This window comes from Neolamprologus multifasciatus, chromosome 2, assembly GCF_963576455.1.
Source record: "Neolamprologus multifasciatus chromosome 2, fNeoMul1.2, whole genome shotgun sequence".
Taxonomy (NCBI): domain Eukaryota; kingdom Metazoa; phylum Chordata; class Actinopteri; order Cichliformes; family Cichlidae; genus Neolamprologus; species Neolamprologus multifasciatus.
Window position 1 is genome coordinate 15,655,664 of NC_140440.1, and position 16,259 is coordinate 15,671,922.

The following is a 16,259-nucleotide window of genomic DNA, read 5'->3' on the forward strand; positions in this document are numbered from 1 at the left end:
GTTGCGGTTTGTAAATGTGCAGCACACACACGTGGCACTGACCCCATTGTACTAGGCAACGCCTTTGCAGATAAAATTGCAAAGGAAGCGGCCCTTGGAACACATGGGGTTCATATTCTGGCATCTCAGGAGCAAACTATGCCCATCACACATGATGTGCTAGCAGACATGCAGTCACACTCACCTCCAGCTGAAAAGCAGCTGTGGCTCACTAAAGGAGCAAGCCTGCGAGGTGATGTCTACTATCTTTGTGATAAACCCATATTGCCTAAAAACTTATATAGGACTGCTGCAATTGTGAGCCATGGGCTTTGCCATGTCTCAACAGCCGGGATGTTAGCAGCTGTCGAACGGCAGTTTTTCACACTGGGATTCAATGCTTATTCAAAACATTTTTGTAAAGCATGTTTGATATGTTGTAAACATAATGCTCAGGGAAACCTCAGACCTAAAAGAGGAAGGTTTCCTAGACCCAGCTACCCATTTGAAGTAATCCATATGGATTTCATTGAGTTGTCTAACTGTAACACCTACAGGTACTGCCTGGTAATTGTGTGCCCGTTCTCAAAGTGGGTAGAAATTGTCCCCACTAAGAAAGCAGATGCTATTTCAGTGGCTAAAGCGATATGCAAAAATGTGATCCCAGAGCATGGGATCCCCCAAACTATTTACAGTGACAATGGTCCTCATTTTGTGAATGAAGTAATTGAGAAAATGTCACAACATCTGGGGATAACGCTGAAAAACCACTGCTCATACCACCCACAAAGTGCAGGGCTGGTTGAAAGGACTAATGGCACAGTAAAGCTGAGACTCAGGAAAACAATGGAGGAAACAGGCAGAACATGGGTAGACTGCATTGAGCTAGTGAAAATGTATATGAGGATCACGCCAACTGATAATGGCCTAACGCCTTTTGAAATAATATATGGCAGGCCATTTAGAGTTCCAGTGTTCTGTAATGATAATGATAAAGCAGAAGAAGAAAACACACTAGCAGACTGGATGATTAAAATGCTGAAAAGCAAAGAAGTCATGAGTGCAAATGATCTGCCAGATGATTCTGTTTCTGTACAGGAAGAACGTCTGAAGCCAGGGGACTGGGTGCTGATAAAGGTCATAAAGAGGAAGTGCTGGTCGAAGCCACGGTGGGACGGACCATACCAGGCTCTGCTGACAACACCAACAGCTGTGAAGATCGCAGAACGACCCACCTGGATACACCAAAGCCACTGCAAAAAGGTGACACACATCCAGGCCAGCTCGGAGTAAGTGGCAGGAAGACCGGGTACAAAGGGGGGGGAAAGCCTCCAGGGCCCCTCGTCTCAATCCGGTGAAGAAACCAACTGAGCCACAGGTACTCATCAGAATGGCTGGTAAAGTGTTGTCTACCCTGCTGAGTGTAATGGCTTTGATGTCATCATGGTCAGCTGTGGAGACCCTGTATGTCCAAGGAAACCACACCCAATACCCTCATGGCTATTCTACAAACTTTTGGTGGCAGTTTATGAATACAACTGCTCACTTGAACAATAGGACAGACTGCTATGTGTGTGCTCATATGCCGTTATCAGCATATACATCTGGACTGTGGCCATACAGCATACCAGAGGACAGGAGTTGGTGTCTGTTGGGCTTAGCAACTCATCCTGGCAACAGAGTCCTCTGGTCCAAGGCCAACTATAGTACACCTCTGAACATCACCTGGAGTAAGTCGCCACTTCTAAACATGAATTGTTCTGGGCAAACTGACTTATTGGCCTGGCCTCAAGTATCAGACCCACTGCCAGACATAATATTGCTGAACAAGCTGAACACAGCTCAACTGCCGTTGTGTGTGATGAACAATGGATCACTGTCAGTGGGGGAGCTGCCGCTTCGCTTATGTGGATACATATACACCTACTGCCCTCCAGAGAATGAGAGCAGGTGTATGAAATGCTTGACCAGTGCGAAGTGTGCTGAGAACTTGACATTAAGGAGGACTGAATGCAAGTTCAACCTGGCTTACAGAATACCAGTAAAAGCAAAAAGTCAGAAGTGGACAGGATGTGCAAGGACGGTGCCGAGCAGTAAAGGAACAAGAGTTTTGGCTGATTGGTATTTCCTGTGTGGACATAAAGCCTATCTATCACTCCCTGAGGGATGGGGAGGATTGTGTGCTTTAGTGAAGTTATCGGATCATGTCTTCTTCATAGACAGAGTTGAACATCACCCTAGCAACCGACGGAAGCGTGAGGTGGATATAGCCTCACCGAACTTTTTTGGAGTGACAGTAGACACTGGAGTGCTGCGAGAATTCCGCATTTGGAGTGGAGGAGCTAAATTCTTCCAAAGTTTGATCCCAAACATCGGAGTTGCAGAGGTGCGGGATCATGTGGAGATCAACCGGTATGCCCTACTGCGACACATTAATCTCACTAAGACACTGGGAACAGTCTTAGCGGAGGAGCAAAAGGCCATCAGAACGATGGTACTGCAGAACAGGCTGACCCTGGACTTGATAACAGCATCACAAGGAGGAGTGTGTAAGCTGATTGGAGAGACGTGTTGTACGTTTATCCCAGATGGATATACGACTGGAGGAGACATCTATGAGGCGCTGCAGAACTTAACTGCTCTGCAGAAATATGTGGCGGACCACACATCAGGAGGAGACGCGTCAAAAGGCTGGATAGCCTGGTTGACATCTGGACCATGGTGGAATTTGTTCTTAAAGTTTTTGACTCCCATTCTTACATTATTGGCGTTGCTTTGATTGTTTACAGGTTGCATTTTGCCATGTGTAAGATCGATGGTGAATAAAATGATTGCTAACACCTTTACCAATTACATACTGTTGCAGCAGAGTGATATGGATGTTAAGGCTAATATGTTTGTATGAAATGAAGCCTGCACTGAAAATGTTGACAAGTGGTGTAGAGCTGAAGATATATATATACGCCGTATAGCCTTAAAAAATGACAATACAGGGTGGTGATGATAGGTTTAGATTTTATTATTGTCATTTGTATTAGGAAATATTTAACCATATATGCTTAGAGGTGTATAATCAATTGTGTAGTGATAGGATGTGTGATCTTTAGCAGGCTGCAAAGGCTTGGTGTGCATTCCAGAGTGTTCTGGAATCCACACCTACATCCTGGGAGCATGGGAAGAGGTCGTACTTTGTTTTATTGTTTTACGGTAGGATAAACGTAGCTATATCTGTTTTAGTCTGAGTGCCTTTTGTTTAGATGAACTGCTGGACTTTCCAGACCAGTAGGTTTAGGGAAGTCTTTATGGGATCATACTCTGACCCCCCCCCCCCCCCCCCACACACACACACACACACACAGTATTCTTTGTTCACATGTATACCTATGTAAGATGTTATATGTTAATGACCCAATGCATATTCATGTAACCACAATAAAAGGAGTGCTATGGGGAACCTGGCTGAGAGTCTGATGGAGGTCAAGTGGTGGAACGACACTTGGCTCCAGGCAGGTCTCCCTCATGCATGAGTAACACAAAGAACTTTGGTGCCTTGTGTCTTGCTTTTTGCTGTGTAGCAAATTGTCCTTAACGTTCCAGCGAATAGGTTTATGCTACGAACCTATCAGATCTCTGTCCTGAATTCAGCTGTTTATATATCTATCTATACATGTGTGTATATATATATGTATATATATATATATATATATATATATATATACAGTGGGGCAAAAAAGTATTTAGTCAGCCACCGATTGTGCAAGTTCCCCCACTTAAAATGATGACAGAGGTCAGTAATTTGCACCAGAGGTACACTTCAACTGTGAGAGACAGAATGTGAAAAAAAAAAATCCATGAATTCACATGGTAGGATTTGTAAAGAATTTATTCGTAAATCAGGGTGGAAAATAAGTATTTGGTCAATAACAAAAATACAACTCAATACTTTGTAACATAACCTTTGTTGGCAATAACAGAGGTCAAACGTTTACTATAGGTCTTTACCAGGTTTGCACACACAGTAGCTGGTATTTTGGCCCATTCCTCCATGCAGATCTTCTCAAGAGCAGTGATGTTTTGGGGCTGTCGCCGAGCAACACGGACTTTCAACTCCCGCCACAGATTTTCTATGGGGTTGAGGTCTGGAGACTGGCTAGGCCACTCCAGGACTTTCAAATGCTTCTTACGGAGCCACTCCTTTGTTGCCCGGGCGGTGTGTTTTGGATCATTGTCATGTTGGAAGACCCAGCCTCGTTTCATCTTCAAAGTTCTCACTGATGGAAGGAGGTTATGGCTCAAAATCTCACGATACTTGGCCCCATTCATTCTGTCCTTAACACGGATCAGTCGTCCTGTCCCCTTGGCAGAAAAACAGCCCCATAGCATGATGTTTCCACCCCCATGCTTCACAGTAGGTATGGTGTTCTTGGGATGCAACTCAGTATTCTTCTTCCTCCAAACACGACGAGTTGAGTTTATACCAAAAAGTTCTACTTTGGTTTCATCTGACCACATGACATTCTCCCAATCCTCTGCTGTATCATCCATGTGCTCTCTGGCAAACTTCAGACGGGCCTGGACATGCACTGGCTTCAGCAGCGGAACACGTCTGGCACTGCGGGATTTGATTCCCTGCCGTTGTAGTGTGTTACTGATGGTGACCTTTGTTACTTTGGTCCCAGCTCTCTGCAGGTCATTCACCAGGTCCCCCCGTGTGGTTCTGGGATCTTTGCTCACCGTTCTCATGATCATTTTGACCCCACGGGATGAGATCTTGCGTGGAGCCCCAGATCGAGGGAGATTATCAGTGGTCTTGTATGTCTTCCATTTTCTGATGATTGCTCCCACAGTTGATTTTTTCACACCAAGCTGCTTGCCTATTGTAGATTCACTCTTCCCAGTCTGGTGCAGGTCTACAATTCTTTTCCTGGTGTCCTTCGAAAGCTCTTTAGTCTTGGCCATGGCGGAGTTTGGAGTCTGACTGGTTGAGGCTGTGGACAGGTGTCTTTTATACAGATGATGAGGTCAAACAGGTGCCATTCATACAGGTAACGAGTGGGGGACAGAAAAGCTTCTTACAGAAGATGTTACAGGTCTGTGAGAACCAGGGATTTTCCTTGTTTGAGGTGACCAAATACTTATTTTCCACCCTGATTTACGAATAAATTCTTTACAAATCCTACCATGTGAATTCATGGATTTTTTTTTCACATTCTGTCTCTCACAGTTGAAGTGTACCTCTGGTGCAAATTACTGACCTCTGTCATCATTTTAAGTGGGGGAACTTGCACAATCGGTGGCTGACTAAATACTTTTTTGCCCCACTGTATATATATATATATATATATATATATATATATATATATATATATATTTATATATATATATATGTCCAGGGCCGTGCAGAGACGTTTAAAGGGGCGGGTGCTCAAAGTTAAAAAGGAGCACATTGAACCAGGCTGAATAACAACAACACACATTCATCAAGAATCTAATATGGGCAACAAGGCAAAGCAAACATAGCCGATGTTTTACCTGATGGGTACAATGTTGCTGTTGAGGGGTTGCTGCTGATAGTGCTGGAGGGCAGGGCTGTGTTGATCCGAGACTGTAGACATTAAAAAGTCCATAGGAGAGAAGGTAGCTGATTAAACAAGTTTCATGAGATAATAACAAAATGCAGAGATTGGTGACAGCGCTTGGAACCATAAGGCAACAAAAAACTGTGAGAAATAATTTAGGCTCTGCCTGTGAATCACTCTTTGCTTCTCTTCTTCCTTCCATCCCATCATCTCATATATCACTCTCCACTTGCTGTCTATCTGAGAACAAGGCACAACTTGCTATTGCAATAAACTATAATCTAATTATCCACACCTAACAACTCTTGCACTTAATCTATAATAAAATGATGACAGAAAAATGTTATAGCACTGCCTTTAGTAGCCTCACACAGCTCCTACTGTTTCCTCCTCATGTCCTTACCAGGCATGTCTGGACAATGTTATATCATGAGTAATAATTTAAAAAAATCCATCTAAATAAAACACATACATGCACGCACACACAGTGACATTTTAGACCTTCTTCAGAATATTGTATATACTATGGGCATCATGGTGCTGATTCAGAATCCTTACATTATTATTTATTACTAGAGCTACAATAATAAAGCAATGAGGAGGGGGAAGTAATAAATATGAAATAATGTATTTATGATGATTCCATTTGTTTCACTATCCACTCTGTGCAGGGGGAAAGTTTATTACATTTTTAAACTGTAGCAATACAATAATTTTACTGCTGTAAAATCCAAATTTTGTGTTATTTAAAATATAAATCTAATATAATCTGCTTCTTAATGTATGTTTTGTTTATTATAATGTTTTTTAAAATATTATAACAATGCATAATTATGTGGACATGCATATTAGATCGTTTTTTAGTGAAATATAATCCCTCCAGAAAGGCAGAAAAAGCCCAGAAACTTACTTTAAAACTAAATATGTTCTAAATACTTTAAAACTAAATATGTTCCCTAAAACGGTGGACAGAGCTACAGACCCATGACAGCCTGACCCCGGTAGCCAGCAGCTATGACCAGCACTACTTGTGCAGTTAATAAAAGGACAGGTAATGTTTGTCGCGCTGTTACACACGCAGCACGCTCGTTTGTTTCAGTTCGTCAGTTGCAACAAAACAGCTTACCAACGTGTACATAATAAGCTAATACTCCTGGGTGCTATACACTACAGTGTACGCTGTACACCTACTTACTGGTTTTGTCGCATCAGTCTGTGTCTCTGAGTTAACTTGTGTTTCTCCTACAGCTCTGGACCGCAAAAAATGCGCGTGCTCTTTGTGATCTCGTTCCCGGCTTGTAACCAGCGCGTTCTGCCGTCAAGGGCGATCATTGGTTAAATGTGATTATGTGACTGATGCAAGCCAGATCCTTTTATTTAGCAAAACTGTGATTAATAGTTAAATATTATTGTTGAGGGGCACAGACAGGACTCCGCACGCACACACACACACACATTAAAAAAATATATATATATATTTTTTAAAGTTGCCTCAACAAAAGGGCACTTTGGGCACCCATCAGGAAAGGGGTGGGTGCTCAAGCCCCTCTAGCCAGATATGTCAGATATCTGAGACCAAAACTTAATGTGAGGGGTGTAATCAGCATTTGGCATCTTTAAGGCTTTTCTGTGTCCTTGGATGATCTGTGATTATGACACTGCATCTGAACCTCAAGAATAAAGGACTCATGTCAAAGTCATCACAAAGCTTTTCAGCATCCAAAGCACCATAAAAATGTCCACGATTCATTTGAATGGACCAACCGAGTTCATCCTCGTGGGACTTCAGGTGGGCACTTATTTTGGATCCGTGCCCATCCCTGACATCTCCAGTGGTACCCACCATGTGGGGAAATGAGTCTGTAATTAACCAACATAATTCTGTGTACTATATAATATTCCACAGCTTCTATTGTGTATTTGCCTTATTTACAAAAGCTCTACTCCAATGGCACACACATGCAATAGACCTAATGGATTTATTCCCATTTATGTGTCAACAGCAAAACTTAATACTTTGCATAAACACATGTAAACTGTTACTGGGGCAATGAGCTGTGGAGCAAAAAACAAGGTTAAAAACTAAATGGAGAAGCAGCCTTTAGCAGAGTGTCATGGGACGTATGTTCCAATTAAGGATATCTCTAAGGTGTGTGGAAACGGATCCTGTCATGACTGGCAGAGCCTCCTCATGTCTGCTTCAATCCTCAGGAGAAATAACAGTTATGCAAAACCATGTGACTTCATCCTACGGAAAAAAAACGTGTGCAGAGTGAAGCATGTTACTGAGCAGCATGTGAGATTTGTACCTCGTGGCTTCAGCGTAAGACGGCACTCAGGCTTTAAAACCGCTCTTGCATGTGTTCCTCAACAGGCCCCATGTTAACAGCATTTCAGTTGTAAATCCCTCCTCTCCGTGTGCTTTTCCATGGATGTGTATCTGTTTTCCAACCATGTTTAGAATGGCTGTGTTATAAATCTTCGTTCTCCAGGGTGTGTGTGCAACAGGGCGAAGCTTTGTCGCCTGACAGGCAACATACGGACTGAGGATGCTACTCCAAGATGCCTGTCATGTCCTCCCAGCCAGTGCGCTCTCCTGGGACTTTACTGCTTCCACTTTCTTTATTTCCCTCTTTTTACTGTACCTTTTAATGCTCTCTGCAGTCTTTGGTGCAGGCGCAGTCTGTTCACAAGCAGAAATGTAAAGAAATATTACCACAGCAAAATAGTTGGACACATACATAACCAAGAAATTATCAGGAATAGGAACAATGAACCTCATTTTTGTCATATTGTTTCTTCAGGGGGCTGCGTTTGATTTACAATGGAAACAAAGTGGCTGATCACAGCACACACTTATCCTGACAGGCTGAGACGTAGAGATCCTTCATGATCAGCATTGATCTGCTCTCATGACACACCAACCTGAGCATCACCTGGATTGACTACACTAAAGACTGTGAGTCCTCACACATTGATTGTTGGACGCGTGGTGTGTTTGGCACTGTACAAGGCTAAGAGCAACCGACTGTAAGCACCAGATCCACAGAGGCAGGCATGTATCACATCCAACAGGAGCCAAGCTGCAGACTGTTCAAAGGTGACCTGGATGTACAGTAGAATCAGAATCAGAAAGACTTTATTTATCCCCAAGGGGCAATTAACATACAACAGAGCAGCATGGCGTTGAAGATTAGGACAGGGCATAAACAGGCAATAAGAGTGAGATAATAAATACACAGAATATACAGTATATACACAGAATTAAAATTACACAGATTTAAAATTAAAGTGACTGAAAGGTGAATAAATAGCTGTAGTGTGAAAGTGTTTGCCCTCCTCCTGATTTCCAATTTTTAAAAAATATTTGTGACACTGTAAATTTTTCAGATCATCAAACAAATATAAATATTAGACAAAGATAACATAAGTAAGCACAAAATGCAGTATCTAAATTAAGGTGCTTATTTATTTATTATTTATTATTTTATTAAGAGAAAAAAAACCCTACATGGCTCTCTGTAAAAGTAAAAACAGATTGCCTCCTAAACCCAGACTCTTTCTGATTATTCATGAACTCTGACCTTAGCGGAGACACGTGAAGCCTTGGTTCTTCAACGTTGTTCTGGGTTCCTCCGAGATGAGTCATTGCTGCGCTCTTGGAGTAATTTTGGTAGGCCGGTCACTCCTGGGAAGGTTCACCATTGTTTTTTCCATTTGTGTATAATGGCTCTCACCTTGGTTCACTGGAGTCCCAAAGGCTTAGAAATGGCTTTGTAAGCTTGTCCAGACTGAGAGATGTCAGTGACTCTCAGGTGATTCTTTAAATCGTGGCATGATGTGTTGAGATCTTTTAGCCTGCTTCACTTTGTTAGACAGGTTGCATTTAACTGCATTTAATTTCTTGGTTCAACAGATTTGCCAGTAATCAGGCCTGAGAATGTTCAGTGAAACTGAATCTAAGGAGCTTGGAAAGAAAAGTGTCTTGAAGACGTTTCACCTCTCATCCGAGAAGCTTCTTCAGTTCCAGGGTCACATGGTGAAGAGTCTCAGAGAGTCAGTGAAACTGAACTTACCTTTCCAAAAAATGTGGTTAATTCATGATTTAACAGGAGGGGCAATTACTTTTTCACACAGGACCAGATAGGTTTGGATAACTTTTCTCCCCTCTCTCTTTAATCAATGAAATCATCATTTGAAGTTTTATTAGACAAAGATAATCAGAGTAAATACAAAATGCAAATTTGTTTCATCATCTGAAACATGTAAATGTGCAAAACAACAGGGAATCAGCTGGTGCAAACACTTTTTCACTGTAAGATGCAAGCTGGGCCTTCATACACAACCGAGCGGACGGATCGAAACATCTGTGTGTGCTATCCCACAGATTATGTGAAACCATATGTGATTAAGAATGGATTATAACAATAACACACACACACACACACACACACACACACACAGAGGCACCACACTACAGTGAATAAAGTACTGATTCCTACCTTTTTTGCCTCTTTGGGAATTATCTTCAGTTTCAGTATTTGCTATCATAAAACAATGAATAAAGAAATCTTGCAGCGTGAACAGTTCACGACTTCAGTTCACGACTTCACGATGATGACAGAAATGTTTCCTTCTAAATGCTGCACAGTGGGAATAACAAACAACATAACAAGGCATGCTGGAGTGCTATGGGGCACATTCAGGCGTATGCCTGGGAATCCACTCGCATGTTTAGAAAATCCAGAGTAATTCTGAAATTCGCCTTTGATCATATTTTCTCTTTCTGCAATTTCATGCTTTCTGGCCTCTTTCCCGCTGCTGTTGCATGATCTTACAAGACTACATGTGAATTTTTCTGAGGCAATGATAATTAGCTGTGCCTGGGAATATGGTGTCTTGTGTAAGCGAGCCAAGTCATTTGATGTTAAAAAAAGGTTGAAAATCCATCCCCATGCGGGCTGGCAGTCACATGCTCCAGAGTCATCTACTGACTCTGTTTCCCTGGTGTCATCAGCGACGCAGGTTTCTACTCTTTCCCCCTTAAAGTTTGTCAGGTTTGGAAGCATTTCAACTCCAGCTGAACTCCTCATTAGACCTGATGTAAATATTTCATATGTTAGTCTCATTTTGCTCCTCACACACTGATAAAAAAATCAACTTGTCTCCTTTATTCTGAGGTAACATAAATCAGCAGTGTTATGTATGAACCTGTAAAGTTTATGTCATGGTCCTGGGTCGGTGACCCAGCGCTTTTAGTTTATTATCATTTTCTAGTTTATTATGATGAATGATGATTATTATTGTTTGAGTTCTGTGTTATATTCGGTCTGCCTTTGAGTCTGCGTCTGTGTCTCTGTCTGTCTATCGTGTCACCCCGCCTGTTTGTGAAGCTGTCTGTTTAGTTCTGTGTCTTGTTTGGTTCCCCGTGTCTGAGTTTCCTGTTTTATTGTGAAGGTCTCTGTCTGATGTGAGTATGTTCAGTTTACATTTCCCCTGTCCCGTCAGCCCTGATTCCTCCCAGCTGTGTTGCCCTCCTGTCTCTCATCCCCTGATTACTGGTGTGTGTATTTAAGCCCTGTGTGTTCTCCTGCCTGTTGCCGGTTCGTCTGTGTTCCACGGTGTCAGTCTGTGTTCCACGGTGTCCTGTTCCTCGTCTCTCTGCCTCTCCCCCATTCTGGTACCCTCTCAGGTTTGTCATTTAGTTTTTCCAGTTTAGGTCTTTAGTTTTGTCTTCCCTCTGTGCCTGTTTTGCCATCTCCCCTCTGCGTAAATAAACATCACTAGCATTATCAGCTACTGCCTGCGTTTTGGGTCCTTTCTCCCTTCTACACCACACGGCTCGCCTCGGCAGCCGTGACAGTTTACATACTAAGTACCAGAAACATCAACAAGAATTTCTTCACTCATGTCAAAGCTCTTCTGTAAGTAGCTGTGGTTCCAACCAACTCACTCTGCTGACATGGCAGTTTGAATTAAAAATGGATGAAGACGTGATGGATGGAACAAAAACTTTAGCTCAGCAATGGGACTTAAACAAGTCACACACAGGTCAAAGGTGTTAAACTGACTGGAGACAAATGGTCTCTGTGTGACGACACAGCATGACAGAGCGGGTCAGACGCTTTATTTAGTTGAATATTTAAATCTTTAATAGTTTAAATGCCAGTAGTAGTGCACATGATTGAAATAAGTTTCAACAGCTTGGGTTGAACATGTCTCTTATGGAGTCCTTTGGTTGTACAGACAGTGGAGGGCTATGATAACATTTCTACAATGGTGTTAAATTGGGGTGGTTACAGTGGAGTCTATTGTTCCACCATGCCCACGCCTACACCTTCTCCTCCACCTCTGTTTTTTTATTAACATGTCAGGTCTCTAGTCACAAATGTAAAAGCTGAGCACAAATTGAACAATTGTCCCTCCATTATGCACAAAGTGTTTTCTGAGAGGACACTGCAGTTTGTTTTAGCATACTTTTGACTTTTGTTTCACTTGTAGTTTACCCAGGTACTCTGGATAAACCCAACATTCTTGTGTCCTGTACATTTTGCAACCAGCTGCCACCAGATGGAGCTGCAACCCAGAGATGGTTGTAGAGAAATGTTAGAATTCAGTTTTTCTTAGGCCTATTATTTGTTTTTGTTTTTTCAAGGCTGCAAAAACTCTTTTTCACAAGCGATGAAAATGAGATTTCCTGAAAGGGTAGCTGGTTTATCGCCTCTGTCAGTGCGCCCCAGGGCGGCTGTGGCTACAATGTAGCTGCCATCACCAGTGTGTGAATGGGTGGATGACTGGTTGTGTAAAGCGCTTTGGGGTCCTTTGGGACTAGAAAAGCGCTATACAAATACAGGTCATTTACCATTTGTCAGCACCAAACTTTTCAGTCACAATTTATTATTGAACAATGTGATCAATGGTTCCAAATGCCTTTGTTTAGAAAGTTTTTGACATTTCCAATTAAAGGTCCTCAAACTTAACTTGATATCTGAGTTTTTCTTAGTTTTAGTCAGTTACTCTAAATGTTTTTCTTCATTTATTCGACTAAGAAATATTGAACATCCCTATTCAGTAACACAGCAACGGGTGCATGAAAGCCAGTTTGGTGTTCGTTATCTTGCCCTCCTTGCCATCTTTGTCCTCCTCGTTGGTCAGCTGCTCTGTGGCTATATGACTCACGAGGCTGTTATCAAACAGCTCATAATCAAAGAATGACATAATAAAGGAACATAATCAATGTTACACTGTCTTAAATGTTATAGTTAATTAAGAATAAAAGCATTTGATGTCTTCAAATTATGAGGTGGTTGGATATCGCTGTTTCATCCATTTTTTTAAACTGATTATCCAACTCAGAGTCTCAGAGTGCTCTACCCTATCCCTGCTGACAGTAGCCAGAGATGGGGTACACTTTGGATAAACCACCATCCCATCACATGGCCAACAAAGGTGGAATCACCAGTTAATCTAACAAGAAAGCGTTAGACCTGTGAGAGGAAATCCCTGTAGTCACAGAGGAAACAAGCAATTTTCTGACAGCGAGCAGATGTTTAATCCAAGAATGTTTTTGTGATGAGAGGACAATGATTGCATGGCCAGGTCACTTATACGAACATGGCTGCTATAGTTCTTATGATAACTTAGACTTATTTAAATTACAAGCAACATGTTGACCTTCGTAGCACTGTAGGTCTCCTTTGAAAGTGTCCTGACGTAATAACTTCGGTAGTGATCTTTGATTAGATCCTTCAACATCAGTTCTGAAACAATGAGCTCAATCTCTTGTTGTTCTCTTTCTCTGTGTCCTTCTTCATTTCTGTCTCTCTAGCTTTAACCCATCATGACCCCAAAGCAATTCTCACAGGCTGGTTGTCATGTAAGATGGATAAAGGCATCAGCAGAGAGCCTGTGGTGGGGAGGAGGTTGTAGATACGATGGAGATACAGGACCTAGAGCTTAAATCCATGTCAGGAGATTTTTATTATTAAGACATTTTATTAATCATCATTGCTGATATACTAAAGCTAAGAGTGTTCATATTTCTGTTTGCACTCAACCAGCTGCACAACTGTCTGCACCTTGCCTTAAAAAGACTTGTTTTGCTCTCACATTATCTCACAGGAAACCGCCACCCAAGAGTAAGAAACAACCTTTCTAAGAACATAACCTTTTTTGGACATAAGTTCCGAGATCTCACACCTGCCTGTTTGACTAGATAATGTTACTTCCTTTCTTGTATGTTTCATGCTGTGTATAAATAAAGGCAGAGAACTGCTGTAGGTGTGTGAGTCTCGTTTGAGCTCTCACCCGTGCACGTTGAACTGTTACAAGTGTCTGAGTGTTATTTCATTATACCTGATTACTTGATAAATATTGTCTCTTATCATTTTTAATGGTCCTCCGAGCCGGAGTGGACATTGATTTTTTTTTCATGCTCCAATAGGAAACCTTCATCAAGTCCTGACGTCGTGAGAAGCCCGCGCTGAAGTCTGTCGACAGCTCCTCTCCAGGCAGAGGATAAAGCCCAGAGACGCTATAATTCGGCTTCTGGCCAGCGTTCTTATAAAGTGGTCCACGACGTTGGGGGTTGATGGAGCAGACCTAAACAACCACGAAATAAATCAGGTGAATATTTAACACTCACCCACATCTTGCGAAAAATTCGAATAAGAGTTGACGCTGCTTCTACAAGTAAACGCTCGTCCTAAGAGAGGACTGGTAGCTATTATAGGAGACTCCTACAAGTAAATGCTCGTCCTAAGAGAGGACTGGTAGCTATTATAGGAAACTCTAAATGTAAATGCTCGCCTGAAAGAGGGTTGGTAGCTATTTTAGAGGGAAAAGCGTCATAATAAAAACCTTTAAACGCGCGAAATATTTCTGTTTTATTGTTTTCTTGGTGGAATAAGTTACATTTTACAGCACAATAGGGAGGCTGAACTATTCCACCGTATTGTTTGCCGACTGGTGCTGAAGTACTGGTGGGACGAGAAAAAGGTTGTGCTTCATCACATAAAATTAACACCGCTTTCAAGGGTAGCTTGAAAGTAGAAGGCTGTGTTAATAACCTCTCTCATCCCTCGTGCCAGAGAAAGCACCACGGCTGTTTGTGTGTGTAAAAGTTAAAAAGCTGTAATTTTCAAGGTACCTAAACATAAAACATTTAAAACAAATTAGTGAAAATGGGTAATAAATCAACAAAACTCACTGCTGACGAGCAGTGGTTAGAGAAAAAATGTCCAGGCGCCGGACAAATTAGTGCAAACAGATGGAGGAATCCAAAAAAGTTTAAATGCCCTGCGTGGGAGGGAAAATGTAATCCCTCTGCAGTGACAACTTTAAAAGAGACCCTCCAAGCAGAATTAAACAATGTAAAAAGTCCTAAAAACAAAATAAAACGTACTCAAGAGTTAAAATATTTCAAAGCATGGAAAGAGGAGGAAGACAGACGTAGTGAAAAAAGAAAAAAGAAAAAGGAAACAACATTACAAAGCCTACAGCCGCCACTTTATGTACCAGCACCGTCAGCACCAGAGCCACAATCAAAAAATCCCTTCATTAGTCAACCTAATCCTAATCCTTATGCCCAAGCCCGAAGTGCATTAAACTGTATGACAATAAACCCACAGGAAGACATAGGGAAAGACCCGTCAGGCAGGGACATGGGAGGTATTGTAGATCCTCCAGGACCCTCTGGAATTTTTCCAATGGTAGCTGCACCTAATCCCAGATATGGACAGTTGATAGGTGGTGAGAACGAAGAAAGAGATATAAACCCATTTGTGTATGCTTTTAGACCATGGACCCAAGCTGACAGACAAAATGTGGAAAAAGATGTTCCACCTTTAAATGAAGGCTTCCAACAGTGGAGAGACGCAGTGGAACTAATTAGAACTCAATGGGGCCTAAACGGTCATGAAATGCTTCAAGTAGTGCAAGACCTGCTAGGATTGAGAATGGGGACAGTAAAAGACGGTTTTACAGGTGCAGATGACCAAGGAAGACCTCTTGGCCCAGATTCCCTAGATTTAATGAACACTTTGACAGACTTATATGACCGAATTAGGGTTCGTTTAGCCCCCAGAGCAGATTATTCCAAAATAGGAGAAGTAAAACAAAAGGAAGCCGAAACAGCATCAGACTTCCTCGATCGGCTACGCCCGGTTTTCCGACAACATTCAGGCCTAGATTATGAAGACCGCCCTGAAAGACCTTACCAACAGCAGTTAAAAAATGCATTTCTAAATGGTCTCCGTCCCGCAGTCAGAGCCCATGTCGAAAAGCACTGGGTGACAATAAACACAGGAAATCTAGCAGACGCCCTACAATATGCAGAGCATACAACTAGAGTGCTGAAAAAGAAGGAAAAAGGAGGTGTTTTCACTGTAGATCCCGACACAGGTGTCATAGCATTTTCTGGTGGATACAGAGGACAGGGACAAGGACAACACAGAGGAAAGGGACAGAAAAGCAGAGGTTACAAAGGTAACAGGAAGCACAGAAATGAAAGAGACAACCGTTGTTATAATTGTGGAAAAGAAGGACATTTTGCACGAGACTGCAGAAACAAAAAAGAGAATCATAGTGACAGAGAAAGTATGTGACTAGAGCAAAATACTGAAGCTGAACAAAACATTGAGGATGAAACTGAAATCTATAACATACAACAATTACTTTTAGGCTCTGAACATAAACCCACAG

At 42.0% G+C, this 16,259-nt stretch overlaps 1 protein-coding gene across 1 annotated transcript; it reads left to right on the forward strand.

Annotated features, from left to right (window-relative positions):
* The first annotated feature begins 284 nt into the window (after window positions 1–284).
* On the forward strand, window positions 285–3,604 carry LOC146524141 (uncharacterized). The gene has a single exon (XM_085131654.1). The coding sequence runs from the start codon at window positions 1,370–1,372 to the stop codon at window positions 2,756–2,758; it is 1,389 nt and encodes a 462-aa protein (XP_084987780.1). The 5' UTR covers window positions 285–1,369; the 3' UTR covers window positions 2,759–3,604.
* Window positions 3,605–16,259: the final 12,655 nt, after the last annotated feature.

Excerpts from the sequence above, each read along its gene's own strand:
- LOC146524141 (XM_085131654.1), top strand. The coding sequence starts at position 1,370 with ATGGCTGGTAAAGTGTTGTCTACCCTGCTGAGTGTAATGGCTTTGATG.